The sequence below is a fragment of the Caloenas nicobarica genome, chromosome Z (assembly GCF_036013445.1).
Source record: "Caloenas nicobarica isolate bCalNic1 chromosome Z, bCalNic1.hap1, whole genome shotgun sequence".
Classification (NCBI taxonomy): Eukaryota; Metazoa; Chordata; class Aves; order Columbiformes; family Columbidae; genus Caloenas; species Caloenas nicobarica.
In genome coordinates, this window is record NC_088284.1 from 10,005,982 (window position 1) to 10,028,762 (window position 22,781).

At 46.5% G+C, this 22,781-nt stretch overlaps 1 protein-coding gene across 1 annotated transcript; it reads right to left on the reverse strand.

Annotated features, from left to right (window-relative positions):
* Window positions 1-274: 274 nt before the first annotated feature.
* VCP (valosin containing protein) lies at window positions 275-22,240 on the reverse strand. Its single transcript, XM_065655784.1, has 17 exons — window positions 22,064-22,240; window positions 17,158-17,269; window positions 16,557-16,729; window positions 14,278-14,420; window positions 13,161-13,291; window positions 11,316-11,447; window positions 10,804-10,906; window positions 8,866-8,999; window positions 8,477-8,612; window positions 6,563-6,675; window positions 5,741-5,905; window positions 5,494-5,616; window positions 4,215-4,427; window positions 2,702-3,010; window positions 1,636-1,791; window positions 1,171-1,325; window positions 275-762 (listed from the first exon to the last, which is right to left on the reverse strand). The coding sequence occupies exons 1-17, from the start codon at window positions 22,078-22,080 to the stop codon at window positions 657-659; spliced, it is 2,421 nt and encodes an 806-aa protein (XP_065511856.1). The 5' UTR covers window positions 22,081-22,240; the 3' UTR covers window positions 275-656.
* Between the last annotated feature and the right edge of the window lie 541 nt (window positions 22,241-22,781).

The following is a 22,781-nucleotide window of genomic DNA, read 5'->3' on the forward strand; positions in this document are numbered from 1 at the left end:
CAGGACAGGGATGGCTGGATAAGCCCGAGGAGCCAATGCAGATGAGGGCCAGCACTGGAGAAGCAACATCACATACCTGCTGCCAGGCTCTCCTAGCAGGTGCTTTCTGCCAAGCCAGGGCAGGGGACGGACACCGTCGAACCAATTTATTCCACTAACATGAAGCTAAGAGGTGTCAAGAATGAAGAGCAACCCCGCAGGCAGCAGGGAAGCACACACCCAGACAGACTGCACCAGAGCGAGGAGCGCACAGACACAGGTTTACAGTCCGCACAAAGGAACTGCCGTGGCCTGGCTAGAGTTTTGTGGGATTTTAATTTTTTTTATTATTTTTGTGTTTTTTGGGTTTTTTTGTTGTTTTTTTTTTATACAGGCTAGCGTTGTACCCTTTGCTAAAGCTGCTGATTCTGCCACATAAACTAAAACAGAAATTTCTCAGAAATTAAGTCGGTTCCCCTCCTTGTTAACTCACTGTCTGCCTCCCAACTGAACAACGGTCTGGATCCGTGTTTGCAGAAAACATTCCCTGTACAAAGTCTCACGTGCAGCTACACTGTTCTGACTGAGGAATGAAGAAGCCGAGAGTCCATTGAACATCGGATTTTTCCCTGTACAACATGGCCTGATTTGGAGTTTGGTCCACCAAGGACAGCGAGTTAACCGTAGAGATCATCGTCATTGTCTTCACTGTACACGTTGCCCCCACTGCCGCCTCCTGTGCCCTGGCTGGGGCCGGCGCCGCCCTGGCCACCCGACGGGAACCTGTGTGCAGCAGCGCAGAAGGGGAGAGAAGAGAAGCCGTTCAAAAGCCTCCTCACAGCTCAGCACCATCCCCTCCCTCCGCACCAATACCCCAGAGCCAAGCAGGAGAAGTGGGATGAAGCCTTAGGGCAGGTCATGGTAAAAGGCTCACACGGCTGCTGGCTGTCACTTGTGTTAAAGGAAAAAGGGTTGATGGACCTTCAGGAGCACTAACAGAGTGGCTAAAACCGGCCTGCAGCATGGTCTACACCCACCACGTCGTGCACTGCCTGCTGTATACGCTGGGGAGAACAGGGAAGTGCACTGGGAAAGGGGTTTGTCAGCCAGAAACCAGCAGAAAGCAGCCTCTGTGCTCTGCTCTGGGACCGACAGAGCCACACTGCCCTCCCCCCGCTCCCCCATGGTTACCTGAAGCTGCCAAAGCCACGGCTCTGCTGTAGAGTCTGTGCAAACATCTCGTATTTCCTGATGTCGTTGTCACTGACAGAGCGGCGAGCAAAGCGCATGGCCTCCTCAAAGTGATCCCGGCGTATCTCGGGAACTGGGTCGTCCTCCTCCACTTCCTGCAGCGGGAGAGAGGGCCCAGGTGAGCTGCGTGCCCGAGCTCTGCACCCACAGCCCAAATCCAGGTCAGGGTGCTCCAACACCCACCAAGGCAGCAGCTGGAGAGGGACACTGTGGCAGACTGTGAGCACAAGGCACCCCAGGAGGGCCTCAGCCTCCGCAAGATGAGAACAAAGTGCTCCAGCTCCACGCCGAGAGCCCACTTGTCCCCATCTGAGGGTTGCAGAGGGGAACACATCGCACCGCATCCACGGGCAGAGGTGGGCTGCTCATCCCATGAGTGAGGAAAGCTCAGAGTGCCCCACTCACCATGGCGGAAGGGTTGGTCTGCCTCTCACGTTCTCGCCTGATCTCACTCTCAATGGACTCGCGGATGGCCAATTTGCAGGCACGCTGGCAAATCTCTGTCAGGTCAGCCCCCGAAAAGCCATTGGTCATCTTAGCTAGGAAATCCAGGTCAACGTCCTGGTGAAAAAAAAAGAGGCCTCTCCTTAATACCTTACAACCTCAGGTGAAAAAGGGGTGTCTTCAGGCCCCATGGTACCAAGGTGCTGCCTTAACTTTGTCCAATTTTGTAAAGATCAGCTATTAAGGCTCTTGTTTCTGGGAAACATTACGCACACATAGGGTCCACACTCCCCACATACCCACCAGGAATCCACAAAGCAGCAGTAAATGCCTCTGCACTTGTGGATTTACGATATGATTTGCTCAGGTCTCAGCATCAGGAGTCAAACAAAACACTGTCAGACTGGAAATGGAGATGGGGCACAGGCACACCACGACACGCGACCTCCTCCTCCTCCTCCTTCCCCTCCACTGAAGGGGTAGTATTGCAACCTCCTTGGAAGTTTTCCTTCCCAACAGAACCTAAAAAGGTAAGCTTGAGACAAAAAAGCTTGAGCTCTCACTTGACACCTACTTTTTTCTGGTTAACTATCAGTTGCGTTACTGCCTGCTCCCCAGGCAAGGGACATAGCTCCTGTCTATAATAGAGTTCAGCAACAATTAACTGCAATGGTTCCTCTTCAATTTCCATTTCCCACCCCCATATTCTACAGTTACTTTTCTTTCAGAGTACAAGAATCTCTTCCATCTTGCCATAACAGGCTTTCCTGTTCCCACATGTGGGCAGAACTCCACTACATGACAAAGACCTGCTGTGCTTACACACCAACACCCAGCTTCGCTGGTACGTAGCTTCAGAGCTCAAGCTTCCCCCTACATCTTTATTTCCATCCTTCAGGGACCGAAGGCTTCCCAGCTCTGCACCCCGTGCAGCAGTCACCAGCCCTCTGCTCTGTCCGCAGCTTGTGAGGAACACGTGCATCACACAGCAAACCCAAATCAGATGCAGTCAGGGCACAGATCCTACCTTGGCAACCGGCGATTTCCTCAGGTTGGCCTTAAGAATAGCAACCCGGGACTTCTCGTCAGGTAGGGGGATGTAGATGAGCTGATCCAGGCGGCCAGGGCGCAAGATGGCTGGGTCGATGATGTCCGGCCTGTTGGTGGCACCGATGATGAAGACATTCTTCTTGGTGGACATGCCATCCATCTCTGTCAGGATCTGGTTGATGACACGGTCTGCAGCACCACCACCATCACCGATATTTCCACCTCGAGCCTTTGCAATGGAGTCCAGCTCATCAAAGAAGAGCACGCAAGGTGCTGCTTGGCGGGCCTACGAAAAGGAAACGGGAACAATTAGTCCATGTTAACACCACCTAGTAAGGAGCACACTGGTCTCACACTAAGCCTACCCTACCATTAAAGCAGCTCAGAGGAGTAGCAGAGCACTGCTGCTGCAAAGAGAGCTCAGAGCAGCTGCTCCAGAACAGTCTCCTGACAAAAAAATCCTCAATTAAATTCTCCTGAAAAAACAAGATCAATTTCCCCAAAGCTGGCGCATTGTAACTCCAATGCTTAGAGGGAAAGCTGGAGCCAATCTGCCTGGACTAGAAAGTTCCCTGCAAGACCTGGGGATGTCAATTGGTTATTCAGACACTCAGGTATCAGTAGGCAAGATACATCTAATGCAAGGGGGAAATCCAGTCGTTATCTTCAGCTATCTAATGAGTAGTTATATAGAAATGGGAGCCAGATCTTTCTTTGAGGTGTGCCGTGAAAGGATGAAAAACTACATGCACAAATGCCTGCAAAAAAAAAAAAAAACCAGTCAGAAATAAAGAAAAAAAACTCTTCCCAATGAGAGAACTCAAAACACTAGCACACAGGCCCAGGGAGGTCAGGCACTCTCCACCTTAGCACATGTTCAGAACACAAGGCACCAAGCAACCTCATCAAGTTTCCAAGTTATCTCCCTGGTCTGGAGAAACAGCTGGACTACAGGGCATCCAAAGTTCCCTCCCGACGAAAAGTTTTCTCTCTCTCTCCTTCCAACTTTGTTCTACCAGCACCTTCCCTGACCACAAGAGCAAGAATTTGCAGGATAATCCATGCAGATACCTTCTGGGACAGGGGGCAACACTATCTACAGGGCAACTGAGCAGCAGGACCTCTTTCCTAGGCCACGTGTACTGCAGAACAAGAACCCACAGGATATTTTGAAAATCTGTAGATGGTGTGGCTAATGAGCTGCCAAGGCAAGTTTTTAGGGATGTGGAGGATATTAATGTCATCCTAACGCTAGCCTTACTGTTAAGGCACTGGGGCAGTTATGATCCTCTAACAACAGATGCAAATTGCAGCCAGAGAAAACAGTTTGTTTCCCAAACATCAGGAAAGCAGCTTCTGCTCTCAGTGCAAGTGGAGAAAACACAAAAGACAAAAACCAAGAATCAGGCTGGTAAGGCAGACACAGTGGAGACAAAGTTCTGGAGGTACCTCAGCAGAAACACAGCACACAGAGTAGAAGAAATACTCACCTTGTCGAAGATCTCGCGCACGTTGGCTTCAGACTCACCAAACCACATGGTGAGCAGTTCCGGCCCCTTGATGGAAATGAAGTTTGCCTGGCATTCATTGGCAATGGCTTTGGCCAGCAGCGTCTTTCCACAACCAGGTGGCCCGTAGAACAGAACCCCTTTTGATGGGGTCATACCAAATTTGAGGAACTTGTCTGGGTGCTCCACAGGATACTGAAGCAGAACAAAACAAACAAAAACCTCTTGTGACGAGCCAAAACAGGCCTGTACCTTAGAATCACAGAATGGTTTGGGTGGGAAAGGACCTTCAGAGACCATGCAGTCCAACACCCCTGCCATGGGCAGGGCCATCTTTCTACAGGTCAGTTTTGTTTCTCCTCCTACCAGAAACACCATCGGACATTTCTGGTGGGTTAAACACAAGATCCTGCCTGCTTGGTGCCACTGGTTTTTCAAAGGACACTGGTTTGCAAAGCACCATGACTAAATTGGAAAGCCGCCTTCGACAACCTATTTACCTCTAAGAACTAAGTACCAGTTCAGGTAGTTTTCCAGCACACTTAAACCCAACTTCACTCTGCCCCGCAGAAGCAAAAGGGAACAGCTCATTATCTGTCCTATTCGCTCTGCTCTCCAGAGACGGGCAAGGTGTCTGCTGTGAGCATTTATCTTCAGCAACGAGGCCAGAGATAGGTGATGATTTTATCATCAGAAAACTAGACAGAAAATTAGATTATTTTATTCACCATCAGGATGTTTCTATGTTGCCAGCTGAAAGCAGGAATGTATCAAACCCAGACCATCCCAATGCAGCCACCAGGAGTTTCCACAGATTATTCATGACTTTTTGTCCCAGTCTTTGCTGTCGTAGGTTTCACAATTACTTCTCACTTTTCCCTGTGCTAATGCTGATGGGAAGCCGTTTGGAGGCTCTCTGAACGAGAATCGTCATCCACTTCCTGGCATATAAAGCCACCACAAAGGAGGATCCTCAGCAGTGGTCCTGCTGCTGGTCTCTACCTCAGCAGAACTGCTGCTGTTGCTGCATGTAGCACAACACCCACCCAAGATGATGCTGCAGACTAAGCCTGATGCTGCTGCGCAACACCTTCCTCTCCAAGTTCACCAAGATGAAACAGCATGGTATTTCTAGACCATTATAAGCAAATACCATAAACCCCTCGGCATTTACCCTGTTCACAGCCCAAACAGGAATCTGAAGAAGTTATTGATTTTATTATTAAAGTCGACTAGGTGAAAATCTGTTGGAAACTCTTACCTGTACGAGCTCCTGGAGTTCTCTCTTTACATCTTCTAGACCACCAATGTCTTCCCAGGTAACTTGTGGCACCTCCACCACAGTCTCCCGAAGAGCAGAAGGGTTGCTCTGGCTCAGAGCCCACTACCGTTAGAAGAAATGGCATTATATGAATGGCATTATATGAATTCTAACACATTATGTTCACTTGCTCCAGATAAACAACTAAACATTGCACCCAAAAGGAAGAGGGGTACTCCTGCATTACCCTGAAGTCATCCATGGTCACAGCCAGTGAGTTCATCACTTCAGCATCAATGGTTTCATCTTCTAGGTCTATGAGATCCATCTTCTTTCTGATAGCCTGAAGAGCAGCTTCTGAGCAAAGAGCAGCCAAGTCAGCACCAACATGGCCATGGGTCTCGTTTGCCACCTGAAAGCAGAGCACTGACTATGACTCACAGGGATACAAGCAAGCGCTGTGCAAGGGCAACGTGTGCTCTGGTCACTCACTGGGAAGCGTAACGAAGCTCTGGAGAACACGAACATCAGTGCTTTGCTGTGGATTCAAGACAATTGCTACCACATACTTAACAGGCAAAGACACCACTGTTCTGCCTCCTACTTGAGATCCAAGTTGCAACTGGAATTCAGACAGTGTGCAGAAAAGCAAGCCTGAGGACTGCCGTTCTTCATTCAGGACAGAGATTACAGGAATCATCCAGCTTACACACGGTGTCCAGTGTCACCACATTGCCCACCCAGCTCTGTGTGAGCTGTTTCAGGCTTGCTTTGCTTTTAAAGAGAATGCCACAGCAAACCAACCCAGGAGGAGAGCGCCAAGGCACCTCCAGATTGGACTGATGCAGGTTTGTTTCACTTCGCCATGCCATTCTTACCTAGCGAGTGTGGATTTTTGGTCACTGGGAAACTAGTTGGAAGGAAGCCCCGAGATCCCACATTCACCCAGTTTTATGCTGTCCTGAATGAGCAACTACATTTATGCAATCAAGCCTTAACAACTCTTCCACTATAAAATAGAGCAGCAGGAACATCTGTCTGCAGAGACAAGCTTTCCCATGCTACTCACCTGTTCCAGATCCACATCATCAGCCAGTTTCATATTTTTCGTGTGGATCTGCAGGATCTCCAGGCGCCCAGTGGCATCTGGGATACCGATATCTACCTCTCTGTCAAAACGACCTGGGGAGTACAAAACATATGTTGAGCTGCTGATTTTGTGCACCGGAGGAGCTGCAGTTGCTGCCTTCCTCTATCTGAACAACATGATGACAAGCCACAAACACAAGCCATTTCAGAAAATGCCAGAGTTCTGGGTTTCCCTCCAGCATTTATCAGCGCAGTAGCAGAGTAAGACCACAGGGGGAAAGGCTTTAGCCATTTAGAAAAAGTGACACTACTGTATTAACTACAGATTATACGACAACGGAGGATTGCTGGCTAAGTAACTTTTTCTGAGCCTCACTTTTAGGAAAATATGCTTCCCTGAACCCACATACCATAAGACATTTCTGTTTATTTCTACCTTTGTGTCCTCAGCACAAAAGTCTGCAAATACTGAGAGATTTAATTTTCCAGAACTTTCATAAAAGTATGCAAGTGGTGAAAAACATGAACTGCCCTAACAACTGGAGAGACAGGAAACCCTGATATTACTGCAGTATTAACTAAGGTGTGTACACCTATCATTTTCCACTAGCCATAGCTGTGCACTCAAATGCCTCACTATACATTTAAGAGGCGGTCTTCCCCTGCACATTTGACTGATTTGCTATTACAGACTTTACCAACTGGTCATACACCAGACACTTATTCACACCACAAAGTTTTGAAAACCTGAATCTCAGAAACTACTGGACTTCTCATCAACAAAAGAATGAGAAATCAGGCAATTCAGAGCCTTCTGCAACATAAGGCATGAACACCCTCTTAAGTATTTACTTCTTCAGTGTGTCCTGAATGCTTTTCCACTTCTAATATTTATTTCTACAAGTTCTAACCTAATACTGCACAAAAAATGATACCAAAGAAGCGTAGAAATTAATTTCAAACAATGAGCTGGAGAGAAGTCGCTGGAGACAAGTCAACAGTTTACATAACATACAGAAGATGTTTCTTATTAATTTCTGCTCAATCCTTCCAAGGCCCTGAAGCATAGCCTGTAACACAAAGTATGTGTGTGCCGGTTTGACTGAAATAGAGTTAATTTTCTTCATGCAGTTAGAAACTTCTCTTTTTTGTAGCTAGCATGGTCATTGTTTGAATTTTGTTTGAGAACAAGAAAATAACACCCCAGGACAGAATTTTCTTCAAGTAACCTTCCAGTGCTTTTGAATTGGAACAAAGACAACATAAGAACCAACTGTTATCTTAGTTGCTGTCTGGGAGACAAGGTCTTTCTGGGCTATCTGCAGATGTGGGGCAGCGAGGAAGTGGGGCACAGATGGGGCAGACCCTGACTGACAGCCAGACTAATCAATAACAACATTCCATGCTCTGAGTGTCATGCTTCATATTTAACGAAAGCCAGGTTTTCTGGCTGGGGAGACCTGTTCCAATCCTGCTCCATTCGGGAGCTCCTTTAGTTCGGCTTTTTGCCATTCTACCATTTTACAGTTGGCCTCTGGGCCCTTCTGCCTTTTTGGTCTTTTCTCTCTCTCCCCAGGACTGGCTGCTCAGGACCAGGGTGCTCCCTCCCTGGGACTGGGTGCTTGGCAGTTCATGAGGAATTGCGTTGAGTATCTTTTATTTTATATTCTATTTTCTGTTATATTTACATTAGTAATAGTACTAGTATACTACTATTATTCGGTTATTTTATTAAACTGTTTTCATCTCAATCCACAAGTTTCTCCCTTCTCTTAGGATTCTCTCCCCTGTTTGGGGGCGGAGGGGAGGAGTGAGCGAAGGGCTATCATGGTTTTGATTGCTAGCTGGGGTTAAATCATGACAGTGTGATACAGGAGATTGCAATCATGGTTACCGAATCGCCTGAGTGCTGGGTCAATGCTGTTAGGTCTGTTGGTAGCTGCCATAACAATCACGTGCGCTCTCTGTTTCAGTCCATCCATAAGAGTCAACAGCTGAGACACAATGCGACGTTCCACCTCTCCATGTGTCTACGGAGAGAGAAAGCAGTGTATAGACCAAAAGTGCTACAACACAGCACAGGAGCTAATTCTGCACCAGGGCAAGCAGACACGACAGCCACAAGCTAGTAAGAAACATCGTGAACTGTGTTTGATTCTTCTCACAGCCAACTGAATTCCACCGTCAAGATAAACACTGTTTTACCCTGTAGTCGAGCGCAGAGATTAAGCCAGCTGCTAACAAAAAGGATGTACTTCTTTACTTTCTACAGGCTTTCTTTACCTTCTCTCTCTTAGGAGCAATGGCATCCAGTTCATCAATGAAGATGATGGCAGGAGCATTCTTCTCTGCTTCTTCAAAGGCTTTCCTCAGGTTGCTCTCAGACTCACCAGCCAGCTTGCTCATGATCTCAGGACCTGAAAAACAGCAGCACTGTGGCACCCAGAAGAGAGGCAGCCAGCCTCAAGGCACACAGCTGAATTTTTTTAGCACCATGTTCACATGGGAGAACATGTATTTCAAGCCAAAGCAAACACCAACAACTGAGTTCACTAAATTTGCAGCTGAATAGGCAAGAACGGCATGCAGAGTTACTTTCTATCATTATTCTCTGTTTTCAGTTTACTCTAACAGAATGCAGCACTAGTGAATGAGCTACCTTTAGCTGCTTCTTTCCTTACCCTATTTCACACTTGGTGGAGCTTCTCTGTAATGTGCCACCACACACTGTTAATGCCAGTCCTGGCTTGCAAGGGAAGCAACCAAATTATATGGTGATGAATCGTCAGGGTAGGGAAGGAAAAAGCTATAAGATACTGAAGCTGCCTTCAGCTTACATTACACAAGTACACATTTACCTCTGTAAGATCCTATAAATGAGCTGGGAAAAAAAAAAGCCAAAGCCCATCTCTCCTCACAAAACAAATACAAAAATTGCAATGACTAAGCACATTAATCCCAGAAGGAAGGACAGCATTCCTCTGAGATCTCCAGCAACTGCTGAACATTACTGCAGGCTTAGATTTATTCTGTTTTTACAGATTTTTCCATCATGCTGATGGGAGTGGTAATGAAGAGAAAGTATGCTTCTGTAAGAGCCAAGAAAAAGAAACCTGACCTTCAGGAGTGCAAAGCTGCGAGCTGACTGAAGTGTGCGCCAGCTGCTGAGCCACTGGTATAGGCAGGTACTAACAGTCTCTAATTACAGGTAACTCACCAGTTCATACCAGCTCTGACTACAACACTGCCTGCAGCTCCAGGCTTGGGACGAGCAGACAGAGGAACACATCACTAACTCTGACAGTGTTATTTTTTATTATGCAATAGAAGTACAAGCGTCTAAAGAAAAGGCTGGCTCATTAGCATTCAGTGACAGCTTTCACACACTTTTGGAAGAATATGACAAGGGCGACATATGGTTAAAACCAGCCCATTTGCATCTGATATCTTGAGATACAAAGCAAGTCACTTCCCTACTGCTCGTCACTGCTATGCTGTGCTATACACTTCTCTGCTATCACCTTCAGGGCCCTATGTGATTGAAATCAGAAAAGAAAAGCAGCATTCCTTTAGTAAAAATGTTCAGTTATTCCAGCACTGACTGTAAAATGGGACAGAGAAGCAGCAAGGAAAATTCAGAATCTGGTCCTTCCTGGACATAAAGCAGTAACCAACTCAGCTGCTACAGGTAAGAGTTATCAATAGGATGTTCTGTCACTTGTAGCTAAGTCCCAAGGTACTCATTATAGCTTTCAGGAAAGTTCCTCCCAGATAATGTTATGTGAAACAAACAGGCCTTGTGCTTTACTTGAAGGGAAAGACAAATTCACAGCAGACCAGCTTCTACTCTGAATGAAATATGGTGGCAGCAACAGAAGCAAGTGTCCTGCACCCATATCATTACAATAATCTCAGCACTTCACTCCCATCTCTGCCCTGACCAACACAAATGAACACACAGACAGACGGACTCCAAGTTCCTGCATCGCAAAGCTGCCTTCCAACCACCCTGCTACAACACAAGCAGGCTTAAGGGAAGTGCCACTACAGATTCTTCCACAAAAATGGCCTTCAAGTGTCCCCAGAGGCATGTTTGAAAGAGGTAAGGAAGGATGTCAGGGAGACAACGTGGCGCTACAAGCCCTTTTAACACCATCATTACTGTAAAATGGATGAACAGGCACACAGCAGATCTGGGGCCAATGCAGCCACAAAACTTACCGTTGATCAGGAAGAAGAAAGCCCCCGTTTCGTTGGCCACCGCTCGGGCAATCAGAGTTTTACCAGTGCCAGGAGGGCCATACAGCAGGATCCCACGTGGAGGCTGAGGACAAAGGCAAGGGACTTAATTGGTGAGCTGGTATCTGAATGCCTAAGTAGCTTCACATGGAAAATGTAAGCATTTGACAAAGCCAGTCCGAAATTGCTATGCAAACTCATGCAACAGCTGCCATTCCAGCATTGCTATCAACACTCTCATTACTTTGCATGACACAAGAACAGAAACCTTGCCAGTAACTGACAGAGCTGATTCAAAGCATTGCTTCAATTTACAAGTTGCCAGTACTTTAATCTGTGTCCAGAACATATGAGGATATACTTTCCTAACACTGGCATTAAAATTACCCCCCACAAGTTACTTATTGACCCCACCAATGCCTCATAAACCTCTGAGGTCAAGAGCCATCTGCAAGAGCAAGCCCACTCATCCACCTGGTACACATCGGACTTACCTTCACCCCTATGGCCTTGAACAGTGCAGGGTGTCGGAGGGGAAGTTCCACCATCTCCTTGATTTGAGCCAGCTGCTTGCGGCAGCCACCTATATCATCATAGCCCACTTCATTCAGTGACTCCTCTTCATCCTATCCGGAAGGAAATATATTAAACATTAAGTGGAAACAATAGTTCAGCAACACCTTCCAGCCTACAGAACCTGGGAATCTGGATTTTTGCTCACAGCCATTTCTTTGCTGTCTTGAGATTCTAATTTTCAAGTCTTCCTGGTGTCTTCCACAATTGTTTCTTAGCTCTGTCTTCCCAGACACGCGGAGGGAATTGCCTGCACATAATTAGAGCTCACTGAAGCCCACCCTCTTGAATGACAGCCTCTGCTGCCAGGTTCCCTACAGACTCTAGTGCAAAACAAGCTCTGTGACCCTCTGATGTGCCTAACAAAGACAGCAACAGACAATGAGGTTCAGTATATAAACTTATTCCTTAAACTGTGAGATCTAACCACCTGAGATCTCTAACTAGCCGTCATACAGGTCTCAGATGTAGTGGGTTTTTTTCGGATTGACTCAGATTAACAGAGAATGTTAAGATCCAGACATGTGGATAAGATCAACTCTAACCAACTCTTCCAGTGTAGCTCTACAGCATCCATTCAACTCATGGCTGTGCAAATCTCTACTGGCCTTACTTATTGATAACATTTGGCCACATTAAAAGAACAAAACAACACAACACGGAATGTCAGGTCCAGCTCAGTTCAAGCCCCAAAAAACAGGGAGTACTACCTCACGCAGGTCACTCAGGGTCTGGCACTACCGAGCATTGAAGGTCTCCATGTTTGCACACTCCTGCCCTCTCTGGGCTCTTCTTCCTAGTATCTACTAGGAATTCCCCTTGATCCAGCTTATGCCATTGCCTCTAGTCTTGTCCCTGGGCACAGCTCTCCAAAGAGCCTGGTCATCTACCCCTTCACATCAGGCAGCTGCCAATAGGGCCTTTGCTTTCATTTCTCCAGAAGGCACCATCCCACTCTCCCAGACCCTCCTCAGTCCTGACCTCCAACTTCTCATCATTGTGGTGGCCTTGGCTGAACTTGCTCCTGTTTGTCTCTGCTGTGTCCTCAAGAGCCCAAAGTGGACTCCTCTGATGCCCATGGTCTCACAAGTGTCACATAGATGTGAATTTTTCAGAAGGTGGCTAACTACAAAACAGCACTCATCCTAATTTGCAGGTAGTAAAAAGGCACTTACTTTATGAGTTATACAACCACCTTAGCTCATTTCTCGGAGATTCCCTACTCTGTAATAATAAGGTGGCCAAAACCTGACAGACAAGCCATTCAGTTTGCCTCAAGCTTGGGATGCTCAAAGCTAGATACCTTAAGGGACTAAAGAATTTTTTTTTTTAAATCAATCAATCAGAGATTTCAATTTTCTCATTGAAAAAAGTACTAACTGCTTTATTTTCAGGTGGCATTAAATTTAGCAACTTTGTAAGCTCTCCCTGCTATGGATCAAGGGAACTTTGGAATTAAAAGATGCATCTAAATCCACCATGAGTTATCTGGAAGCAGACGCAAAAACGACTGCTGCCAAAGTATGGCATTTCATCAGCAAACCTACACACTGGTGCTATCTCAGCATGAGGAAGGACGCTGGAAGTGTATCTCTGGCTACCTTCAGCAGCAGCTCATCTCCTGAAAATGGAGTTTTTAACCATTCAGTTCAATACACAGAATGTCAAAACAGGAACAGCAAACATTGCTGCTCATAAGGACCGTCACAGAAATGGATTTTGGACAGCGGGTGTTCAGGAGAACTGCATGGCAGGATTCTGCTCACCTCTCGTTTGATGGGCTCTCCTTCACAATGGATCACTGTGTCTGGAGCCACTATGCAGTATGGACTTGGATCTGTCTCCACCACTTTGAACTCCACTGCACGCATCCCCCCACGCACCAAGAAGATGTCACCTGTAAAACCCCACACTTCAGAACCCTGCTGCAACCACCATCGGCAAAATGTTGACCCTTGTGCCACCAGCAGCCCCAGAGGACAAGGAAGTGGGTTACATAGGCACATGCTGCTGGCATTTTTAATACTGCTCTGTGTTTTAAACTCTGGAGCTGCAGGTATTGCGACTATCCGAGCACTGTTTAGAACCACAGCAGTTAAAGTTCTCAAATTTCATCCAGTAACAAACAGTAAATGAAACCAGCCAACAACAGAAAAGAATACTCTGCCTAAATTCAAAAGACAACGACAAGGAATCACATTTCCATTCAGTTTCAATTTAACATTTCTAAAACAGGCAAAAAGCCCTAAATCAATAAAAATTCATTTTGAAGTTATTATAACTGTTTGTTACTAGTTATGACTGTTTGTCTTCAGAAGCAGAATAATATAAAATACTGCACTATGACTCCTGGCTAAATGGGGCTACGGATGCTAGATAACTTCAAATTGTGTTTATACTGTATTAGAACCTATTTGTTCCAGCAGAAGTGCTACTACAACGACTCTAAAATTGTATTTGGTTTTCTAAGCACTCTCCCAATTATTAATTAAATTACTTTGAAGAAGTGAATTTAGTCCGGCTTCCAATTGGTATATCCAATCAATTGACTAATATGTGGGCAACTCCCCAATCCCATTAAGTGGTAGTAACTTAGTTTAATGAGATTTTCTCCTGTGTTCTACCTGAGCCTTTTCTGATGCTCTCCCATATCATGTAGCAAAAAGATGCAGGAGAACTACCGAGATGCTCTGCCAGCAAGCAGCAACAATCACCCTTTCTGCTGAAGATTTGGACAAAACTAAGTCATCACCAGCAAAATCTCACTCTACAGATGATCATCTAATGGAAAGATCTGTGCTAGCTTCTCGAAATTCTCTTTATTCAGCCTGATGACTAGCTCACACTTGCTGCCGCGAGGGCTTCAAGAACAGGCACTGTTACCTTTCCTGATGGGTCTGTATGCTTCCAGGAAGTAGGGCTTGAGGTAGACCTCAAACAGATTCCCCGTGATCCCTTCTACCGTGTCATCGATTGGCAGCACATGGATACGTTTGCCATATTTCACATCTGGGCAAGGCTGGATGCTGCAACAGAAAAAAACTCGTTAGCCACATCATGCTGGACTTGCATGCAAAAGGCAGTGACGCCCTTTCCCAGGCCAACACAAATGCCAGAAAGGACCCTCCAAAGCCCTGGTGAGACTTCCAACCTGCATAAGAACATGTCAATGCTGACAAAAATCACGTCCAGCAAGAGGTAGTCTTCACAATACACACTTTCCTTCACTCCTCTCAGCCCTAACCAAGCCCACTGGGGAGTTCCATAATTTCTTCCTACCTCCCTGCTTTCTGTAGCCCCCCTTGCCATCCCCAAGGCACATTCGTGAGTTACTAATGCAGCCTAAAGACCTGTGCGAGTCATGAGTTAACTTCTGTTTCAACAAGGAGCTGCAAGGGAAAGGGACCTGGGGGAAGAAGCTCTTTGTTCCTTCCTCTCTCTAACCTAATACAGAGACCAGAGCCCCTGTTGCTGACAACCACAGTTCTGATCAAAGGTTCTCACAGCATCAACCAGGGGTCACCAGCTTGCAGCCAGGTGTCTGTCAGTCCCACTTCGTGGAGGCTGACGTTCATGTTAAAGTCCGAAGGCCCCTTCCTCCTTTTAAAATAAATACTACAGTTATTATTTTGCAGATTTTGCAGTGTGGGACAACAGCGTACTGAAGCGAGAGGCCAGAGTATCAGGCTATGGCAGAAAACTTGAACTGGCTTTGCCAGGTAAGAAAAGTCTTTGTGGAGCTGCAGCTGAGCGTATAACTTTTCATACATTACTTTGCTCAAGCCTCTCAATATATACATTATTTATCACATGCTTTACAGAAAGGACACAGCAGAAAGGTAAAGGAAGAGGCACAGCCCCAGAAGGAAAACAGTTGACAGACCACAAGCAGGAAGCAATCACAGCATAAATCTGGATTTTGGCAGAAACCAGGCCACAGTAACACAATAAGCAGCTAAAGATCAGCAAGAAGAACTTTGAGGGCAAAGGGTATGAAAATTCTCTGATCCTTGCAACAAAGCTAGGAATCGGTAAAACAACTGGAAGGCTGAGAACCATGACAGACACAGTACCGGCAGAGAGGGGGAGAGCAGAGTCTGAACTGTCACACTAGAAACTATTCCAATAGTAACCTCACATCAGGTTAAAGGAACAATTCACCTTTATTTTAAATCCACAGACTGACTCAAAGCACTGTTCTTCTATTCCAACCACAGGGGTGTTTAAAACTTGTGTTTTCAAGTAGTAGAGGGGTGGGTGAAACAGCCTCATTCCTCTCTTCTACAAAGTTCGTATGAAACACATTTTGCATGTAAAGATTATTCCATATATCTAGTGTCAGCAACCAGGTTCCAATTTTCCCAGAACATGCAGGATATTCGAAATCAGGAAGATGCTCAGGAGGAGGAGTTGTTAGCTTTCCCATATTTAAGCCTGCAAATTACCATTTTTATCTTGAAGAAATGTTCACATGCTTCCTGTCTCCCCATCACAGAATGGAACCTGTCTTCAATAAGCCGAGATAAATACTTCAGTTCTTTCCTACTACTTTCTGCAAGTGTTGCAAAACAAAATCCCTGCAACACTTTTTAACCATTCCTAATTTTAAAATTATTTTTATAACAAAAACTGGAATATAGACATCCTTCAGGGTTTTTTAATCTTGTTATTTGATTGCTTCAGGTTTTTGTCACTCATTTCTATCAAGTTTTAACTTCTGTTTGCCATATGGCAGGGCAGATACTACGAGATCAATTACAATGTTGCTTACTGCCTTCCAGAGTGTTAAATGTGGACATTAAAAATAAAGACATGAAAAATTTGCGTGTTCACCTGACAGTGTAAATTTGAGAAAGGACTGTGACAACAGTGGGATAAATGAACCACTTAATTTAATGATGGGACCTGGGCTCATGAAGGTCCTGAAGAGACTTCGAGATCTTTAGCACAAATTTTTAGCATTAATCTAAATACAGATACAGTCAGAAACACGTGCAAAAATAAACTGAGATCCCTGATCTTGAAAATATTTATGTGGGGCCCTCTGGAAGATGTAAGAATACTTCCTGCAGACCCTGCCTCTGATTCAATCAGTTCAGAGCCAGCACACAAATTATTTAGGCAACCCAGGGATATGCGACAGTTTGCAAACAAGTCCTCACCTGATCACGTCACCCAGGCGCACTCTCAGGTTGTTGCGAACAACCCTGTTCATGCGAATCTTCTCATCTGAGCAGGTATCATCTGACAGGACAATGCAGACTGCTTCTCTCCTCTTCTTTCCTTTTAGCAGGACAGTGTCTCCTCTGAACAGCTGCAATTCGTCCATTTTTGCCTGTAAATAGTAGCAGCATTAGAACAAGCTTTTCATGAAACAGTATTTCAAGGATCTGAAGGAGTTACTTGACTTTGGAGAACTGCATCTCGGAAGCGATATACTAAATCCACAAGGATAGATGCTCCTCCTGTGCTGGTCAAGAGCTAATCCTGAAGCCAGACTAAGGGCACAAACTCAACTGAATTTTACAAGTTGAGAACCAAAGTACAGAATGTTTCAAAAAGATGGACCCAATTACAAAGCAAGGTGCTTTGAAACATCCTGTATATTTTATCACAGGAGAGTGTCAGGAAACAACCCTCCCTCACTCCTCACAGCTGCAGCTGCTGACACAAATACTTAGACTCATTGCAAAGTTACATTTCAAGTTAATACATAGCTTGCAGAATACCAGATTAAATGCTTTGCTTTTATAGATGACGCACCTGGGACAGTGACACAACACTGTTGTCTTCATTGATGGCTTCATCAACAATTAACCGATTAGGCCTGTTCTTCTGCTTCAGAATTGCAGTTGATAAGTCATCCGCTTTGGAACTGGCAAAGAAAACAGAAGTTACAAGTCTAAGTGATACTGCTCTCCCCTTTCCAGCCATCCCTCCGTTTTCATCTCCATTTTTTACAGGTTTCTTTGTTGTCTTGTCTTTTAGAAACCATACTGGTTTGTAAGACAAAGGAGAACATTTTTCCCATTCACTGGTTGCACGAGTTCAAAGGACAATCTTTTCTGCCAGTAAACAAAACTACTTTACTAGCCTCAAATGGAAATAGCTATAAAGCTATCTATGAAAAGAAGAGGTCTGTGAGATGTTGCTGACTGTAAGATGTTTTGCCTAAAAGAATTAGTCAGACTCATCTGAAATCACATGTAAACACTGCCACTGAGACAAAAGTTCAAGTATATTTGGTGTTAAATCCCAGATAAATAGAGGAATTAAAGGACAATGCTGCAGCTTTTCTGACAGGAAGAGTTTTAAGAGTTTAGCCTGCCGAGGTCTATTAGTTAAACCTAGCAAGCCAGTAGAAATATTCAAGTGCTCATGAAAAATGGGGTTTTCTTTTTAGGACATAAGCACCTTTCCATAATACCTTCACAGGAGTCCCTGCAGCTCTAGCCCCCTACACCACACAAAATACAGCAGATAAGTCATCTGCCTTGACAAAACGGAGCAAATCAAATAGCAAATAAATGGAAGAAAGGCAGATGAAGCAATTTCCTTCAAAATCTAATACAGTAAATAATTCACTCTATGAAAGAAATAAGAATTTGAGCCAACTGATTCCTGAGGAGCTCTTGGAAGCTGTACTTCAGCGCATCACAACAGTGGCAGACTGACTGCTTTCTCCAAGTATTCCAGATGTGCCAGTGCCTAAGTTCGGAACAGAAAACTTTGCAGTTTGGTTTGATTTTGACAAAGAAAATAAAGTCTTCTTCTGTCCTAAGTAAGCAGCAAGCACCAGCAAAGAGTAGGAAGCTTTGTGGACAACAGTGGTGGTTATATATTCTGGCTCTATTTCACTCTTCTAGGGGCAAAATAACCAGAAGAAATCAAACCTTGAACAGACGTGGCAGAGCAAGCAGCTACACAGCGCAAAGGCAGACCGTGGCAGCAGTGGTCCCTTGGCATGCTCACTGCATTTTTAAAAGTACATCAGACAGGGGTGACATACCTACAGTGTGATGTTACCCAAAGTCCCACCAACCCTCAAGACAGAGGTTTTTCCAAGACAGACTATGCGGTATTGGCTCCTTTCTCTGATACTTAAAAGGAGGAACAATACCAAGCCAGTCCATGAGAGCAGCCAGCTTGTTTCCAAGAGGTTTTCAAGCTTTGTATAAGCCCTGGAAGCATATGAAATGTGTAGGAAATGAGAGATTACATTATTTTAAGTGAGCAAAAGGAAGAGCTATAAAACATGTCTTTCCTGGGCTGCTAGCTCTAGGAAAGTTTATTTTTCTCTCTTCATTGAAGACTGCAAGAGGTGAGACATTGACATCCATCCCTTTCAATGACCATGTGAGATATTATAGATCCATTTTCTGAACTCAAAAACACACAAAAAAGTCTGCTGGATACATCCTGTAAGAAGTTCATTAATTCTATCTTCAATCTAAAACGTGGTCTTGGTAGAGTCCTAAAAGGATTTCCAGGAAAACTAAGTGCAATAAGAAAACTGAGTCAACACATTGTCAGGTCAGACAGGATTCTGTGTTTGAAAGAGTGGATAAAAACAACAACCTGCTTGTAAGGACCTTACCTCGGAATTAGCTCCTGGACACTGGAAATTAATTTAGCTGGTAGATTTTGAAACTTCAGCTAAGGGACACCAGAAAGAAATAATACTCCTATTTAGCCTGTTTGAAGTGTGAATGTAACTCATAGCCCTCTGCACATGAGATGTGGATCCAAAGGCCTTTGATAAGAAACCACTGCCAGACTGGCTACACGAACTGTCACTGAAACCAAGTGGCTGTCCCTTGGGATGCAGTGACTGCCGTGCAGCCTAAAAAACAGCCTGCAAAACAAGACAAAAATAAATGGAAGAGGAACTGGGCAGCAAGTGGAAGCTTTTCGCCCAAAACTGTCAAGCTATATAAGCCTGGAAATAAATTAAGATACCTCCTGACACATAGCAGTGTCGAAAAGCACAGCAAGAAGTGCCCCTGGTTCTGCTGAATGCGAGACAAAAGTTTTAGTACTGAAGAACTGAATTTGCAGTTTCCTAAGTAAGATGTGAGGGCTGGATCAATGTGGTCAGTACATTACTGCACTTAAAGCAATTTAAAAGCTTGGAGACATTAAAAATGGAATAAAGATCTCCAAGATACAGCATGCAGGCATCTAAAAGTGCGGGGTCAGCTTCTATTACCTGACCTGACAGTTCTGTAGACAAAGAAACAAAATTACATGTCACCTGCACAGAAGAGTGATGTTATGTCTCCTACAAGGAGTAAGGACTTCAAGAGACAAGCACTGCCCATCGTTCAGTAGTGATTTAGAATATTATTATCATGACTGTTTGCCCTCATCAGATCTCTCCTGGGTGTTCCTTATGCTGTAATCGAGACGCCAGAACAAAAATATGCCAATGCACCTCAACCACGCTCAGACAATCCCTGACATCTGTGCATTAGAGAGCCTGAACTGAAAATACCAAACAGGAAAGCCTAAGGCATGGGTTGGGGCTCTCTCCTGCCAACTTTCCTGCATGTGCTGGTAAACTCCAGCGAAGGGCAGGACAAGACAGCTAGCCTTGGTAATTTTTAAAGTTTCCAGTCAGGCAGAAGCTGGTGCAAATACTCTACATCATCTCCCCTAGTCAGTCCTTTTGTTGCACACTTTCCCTCTCGCTCCTTCCTTGCACTGATTCAACAAAGTGATAAACTGAACACTAAATGTAGCTTTAGAGCTGTTTTGGAATTAAAAGGAAATTCAAAACATGCATCGAGCCTGGCCCCAGACAAGTGGCCAGAAATGCAAGCATAATCCCCAGCACAGCTAATGGCCAAGCTTGCACATAATGCTCAAGACATCAATAACATTGTCTAACAGTCCCACTTGACATCAGGAAAGGGTAGGGGGGACTTTTTATAACTTACATCACTTTATCCTTTTTTGTCTGTGTCCGAGCTCCTCTCATTCAGCATGTGATAACGCCCAGAGGCTACACATAATGGTGGATGGTATGAAGTGTGAGAGCAGAAAGTAATTACCAATTAGCGATTCTTCTGAAAACAGCTACTGACCTCCAAAGCACCACTTACACTAAAGAAATAAATTGTTCTTGCAAGTCTGTGCTATAAATACAGCAAAAAGTTACTGACTCAAAATGATTCCAGCTGCAGTAACGGAAGTGAAAGCAAGCATGCCTTCTGTATGCTGGTGTGCCGCTTTATCAATGTCCTCATGAGTTTGCCTCTGAGATAAAACCTGCCAGTGGTTTCTTACCACTCTGAACATCCACGTTACGGACTGAACTGCTCTCCCCAGGTAGGTATTAACAAAAATTTTTTAAAAATCCATAAAACGTTTTATCCATTGAAGCAAATGAGGTATTTGATGGCTGCAGCCACTTACTGGAACAGCACATGACAACCAAGCGGTGAGTTCATACCCATGCTCCACGTGCCAAGTCCTCAGCACTGTTCAGACAGGTAGGCACAGGAAAACAAGAATCTCTTCAGAAACCGTGCTCTCTCACCTCTTCCCATGCTACTTGCTGTGCTAAGGCTCAGTTCAGCAAGATGGCTGCCAGCAGCATTGACCCAAAAATGGCAACTGAAAAGTAACTGTTTTCCAGTTGCGGAGTAACTTTTGTTGATTCCTATGTGGTGAGAAGTACTTTGCTAAAGTAGAAATTTTTTTTTAAAGACACTGTTCACCTCACTCAGCCATAAATTATGTCTCCAAGACCACCACTTTCATCACAAGCTCTAGTGCAGACACTGAATTCTCAGCACACCTTGCTGGAACTGACTCAGTAGGACCAAGCACGTCTAAGTTTCAGAAGTTGCAAAGGACAAGGAGAACATAAACAATGGCCACTAAAGGGACCAAAAGTGGCTCTGGCAAGCTCAAAAAGTTGCTTCAAGTATTCTTGGGTTTGGGAAATTTATCCTTAGATTCTATTTTTACTCCTCTCAAGGGTCAACAAAGTGGCCTGTGCGCGTGGGCTGGGAGTCAAGAGACCACAATTACTCAACTGATTTTTGAGGACCATGAAAGATGATCCTCAGTCTGGAACTGAAAACAGACCAAGGCAAGACACCGGAGACGAAAATATAGCCGATTGCCTCAGTGGTCAGAGAGGCCGGCCCGGCACAACATGTCTGCCCCTGCTAATGCCAAGTCACTCACCAGCCCCAGCCCGAGGGCTGCTGTGAGAGGAGGCCGGAACATGCCTCTCCCCCGCTCGCTGCCCCGCCAGCCACTCCGGGACCTGGGAGACAAAGCCCTCCTGGCCGAGGCCTAGCCCAGCGCCGGGGCACGGGAGGCAGGCAGCCCCGAGCCCCGGGCGGGGGCACGGCCAGGGCCCAGCGGGAAGCCCGGCCCGGCCAGGCCTCGCCCTCCCCCCATGACTCGACACTTCCCGGGGAGGCCCGGCCGGGGGAGTGGGGGGGTGGCGGCGAGCGGGGAGCGGCCCATCCCCCTCCCGGCACCGCCTCCGCCTCCTCAGGGCCTGCATGACACAGCGGGATGGCGGGACGGATCGGGCCCGGCCCGGGCCGCACCGCGCTGAGGCGAGCCAAGGCGGGCTAGGCCGGGCTGGGCACAGCGCCGCCGCGGCGGGGCCTAGGCCGCGGCCTGCCGGTGGGCGGCCCGCACTTACTCGGATCCCGAGGCCATGGCGCTGGGGGGGAAGGGGCGAGGGGAGGCAGGTGGCGGCGGCTCCTCAGAGCGGGCGGCGGCAGCGGGCGGCGGGGCTCGGGCAGGCTGGCGGCAGCGGCGGGTCGGGGCGCTTCGCGCTGACTGAACCTCAGAGCCGACTCATCGGAAGGGGAAGCTCCGCCCCGCGCGGCCTCTCCTGCCTAGCAACTGTGTGCGATGACCAATCGGAAATTCCGCCCGGCCAGCGCCTCAGCCAATGATAGAGGCGGAAGGGAGTGAGAGGAGAAAAAAAAAAAAAAAGAACACGCACTCTCCCTCCTCCGCCCCGCCCCGCTCCTTTTCTCTTACCAATCGTCACGAGCCAAGCGCTACACACGTCAGCCAATCACAGCGCCGCTCCTGCCGTGACTGTTCTACCGGGCAACACGGGTCGGGCAGCCAATGGCAAAAATCCACCAATGGGAAAATCCAGGCGGGAAGCACCGCCCCGATTGCCATCCGCTTTACTCTCGCCTCGCGATTGGCTAACGCCCGAGGAAAGGGAAACTGGCGGCAGGGTCGCAGCCAATCGGAAGGGGCGGAGGGCGGGTCCACGGGACGCGCCGGGTCCCCACGCGTGGGCACGGCCGGGGGCAGCGGGCAGTTCGGCAGCGCCGGGTCGGGAGCGGGGGACGGGCCGCGGGGGCTCGTGTCCCTGCGGTGCAGGGGGCTGTGCGGAG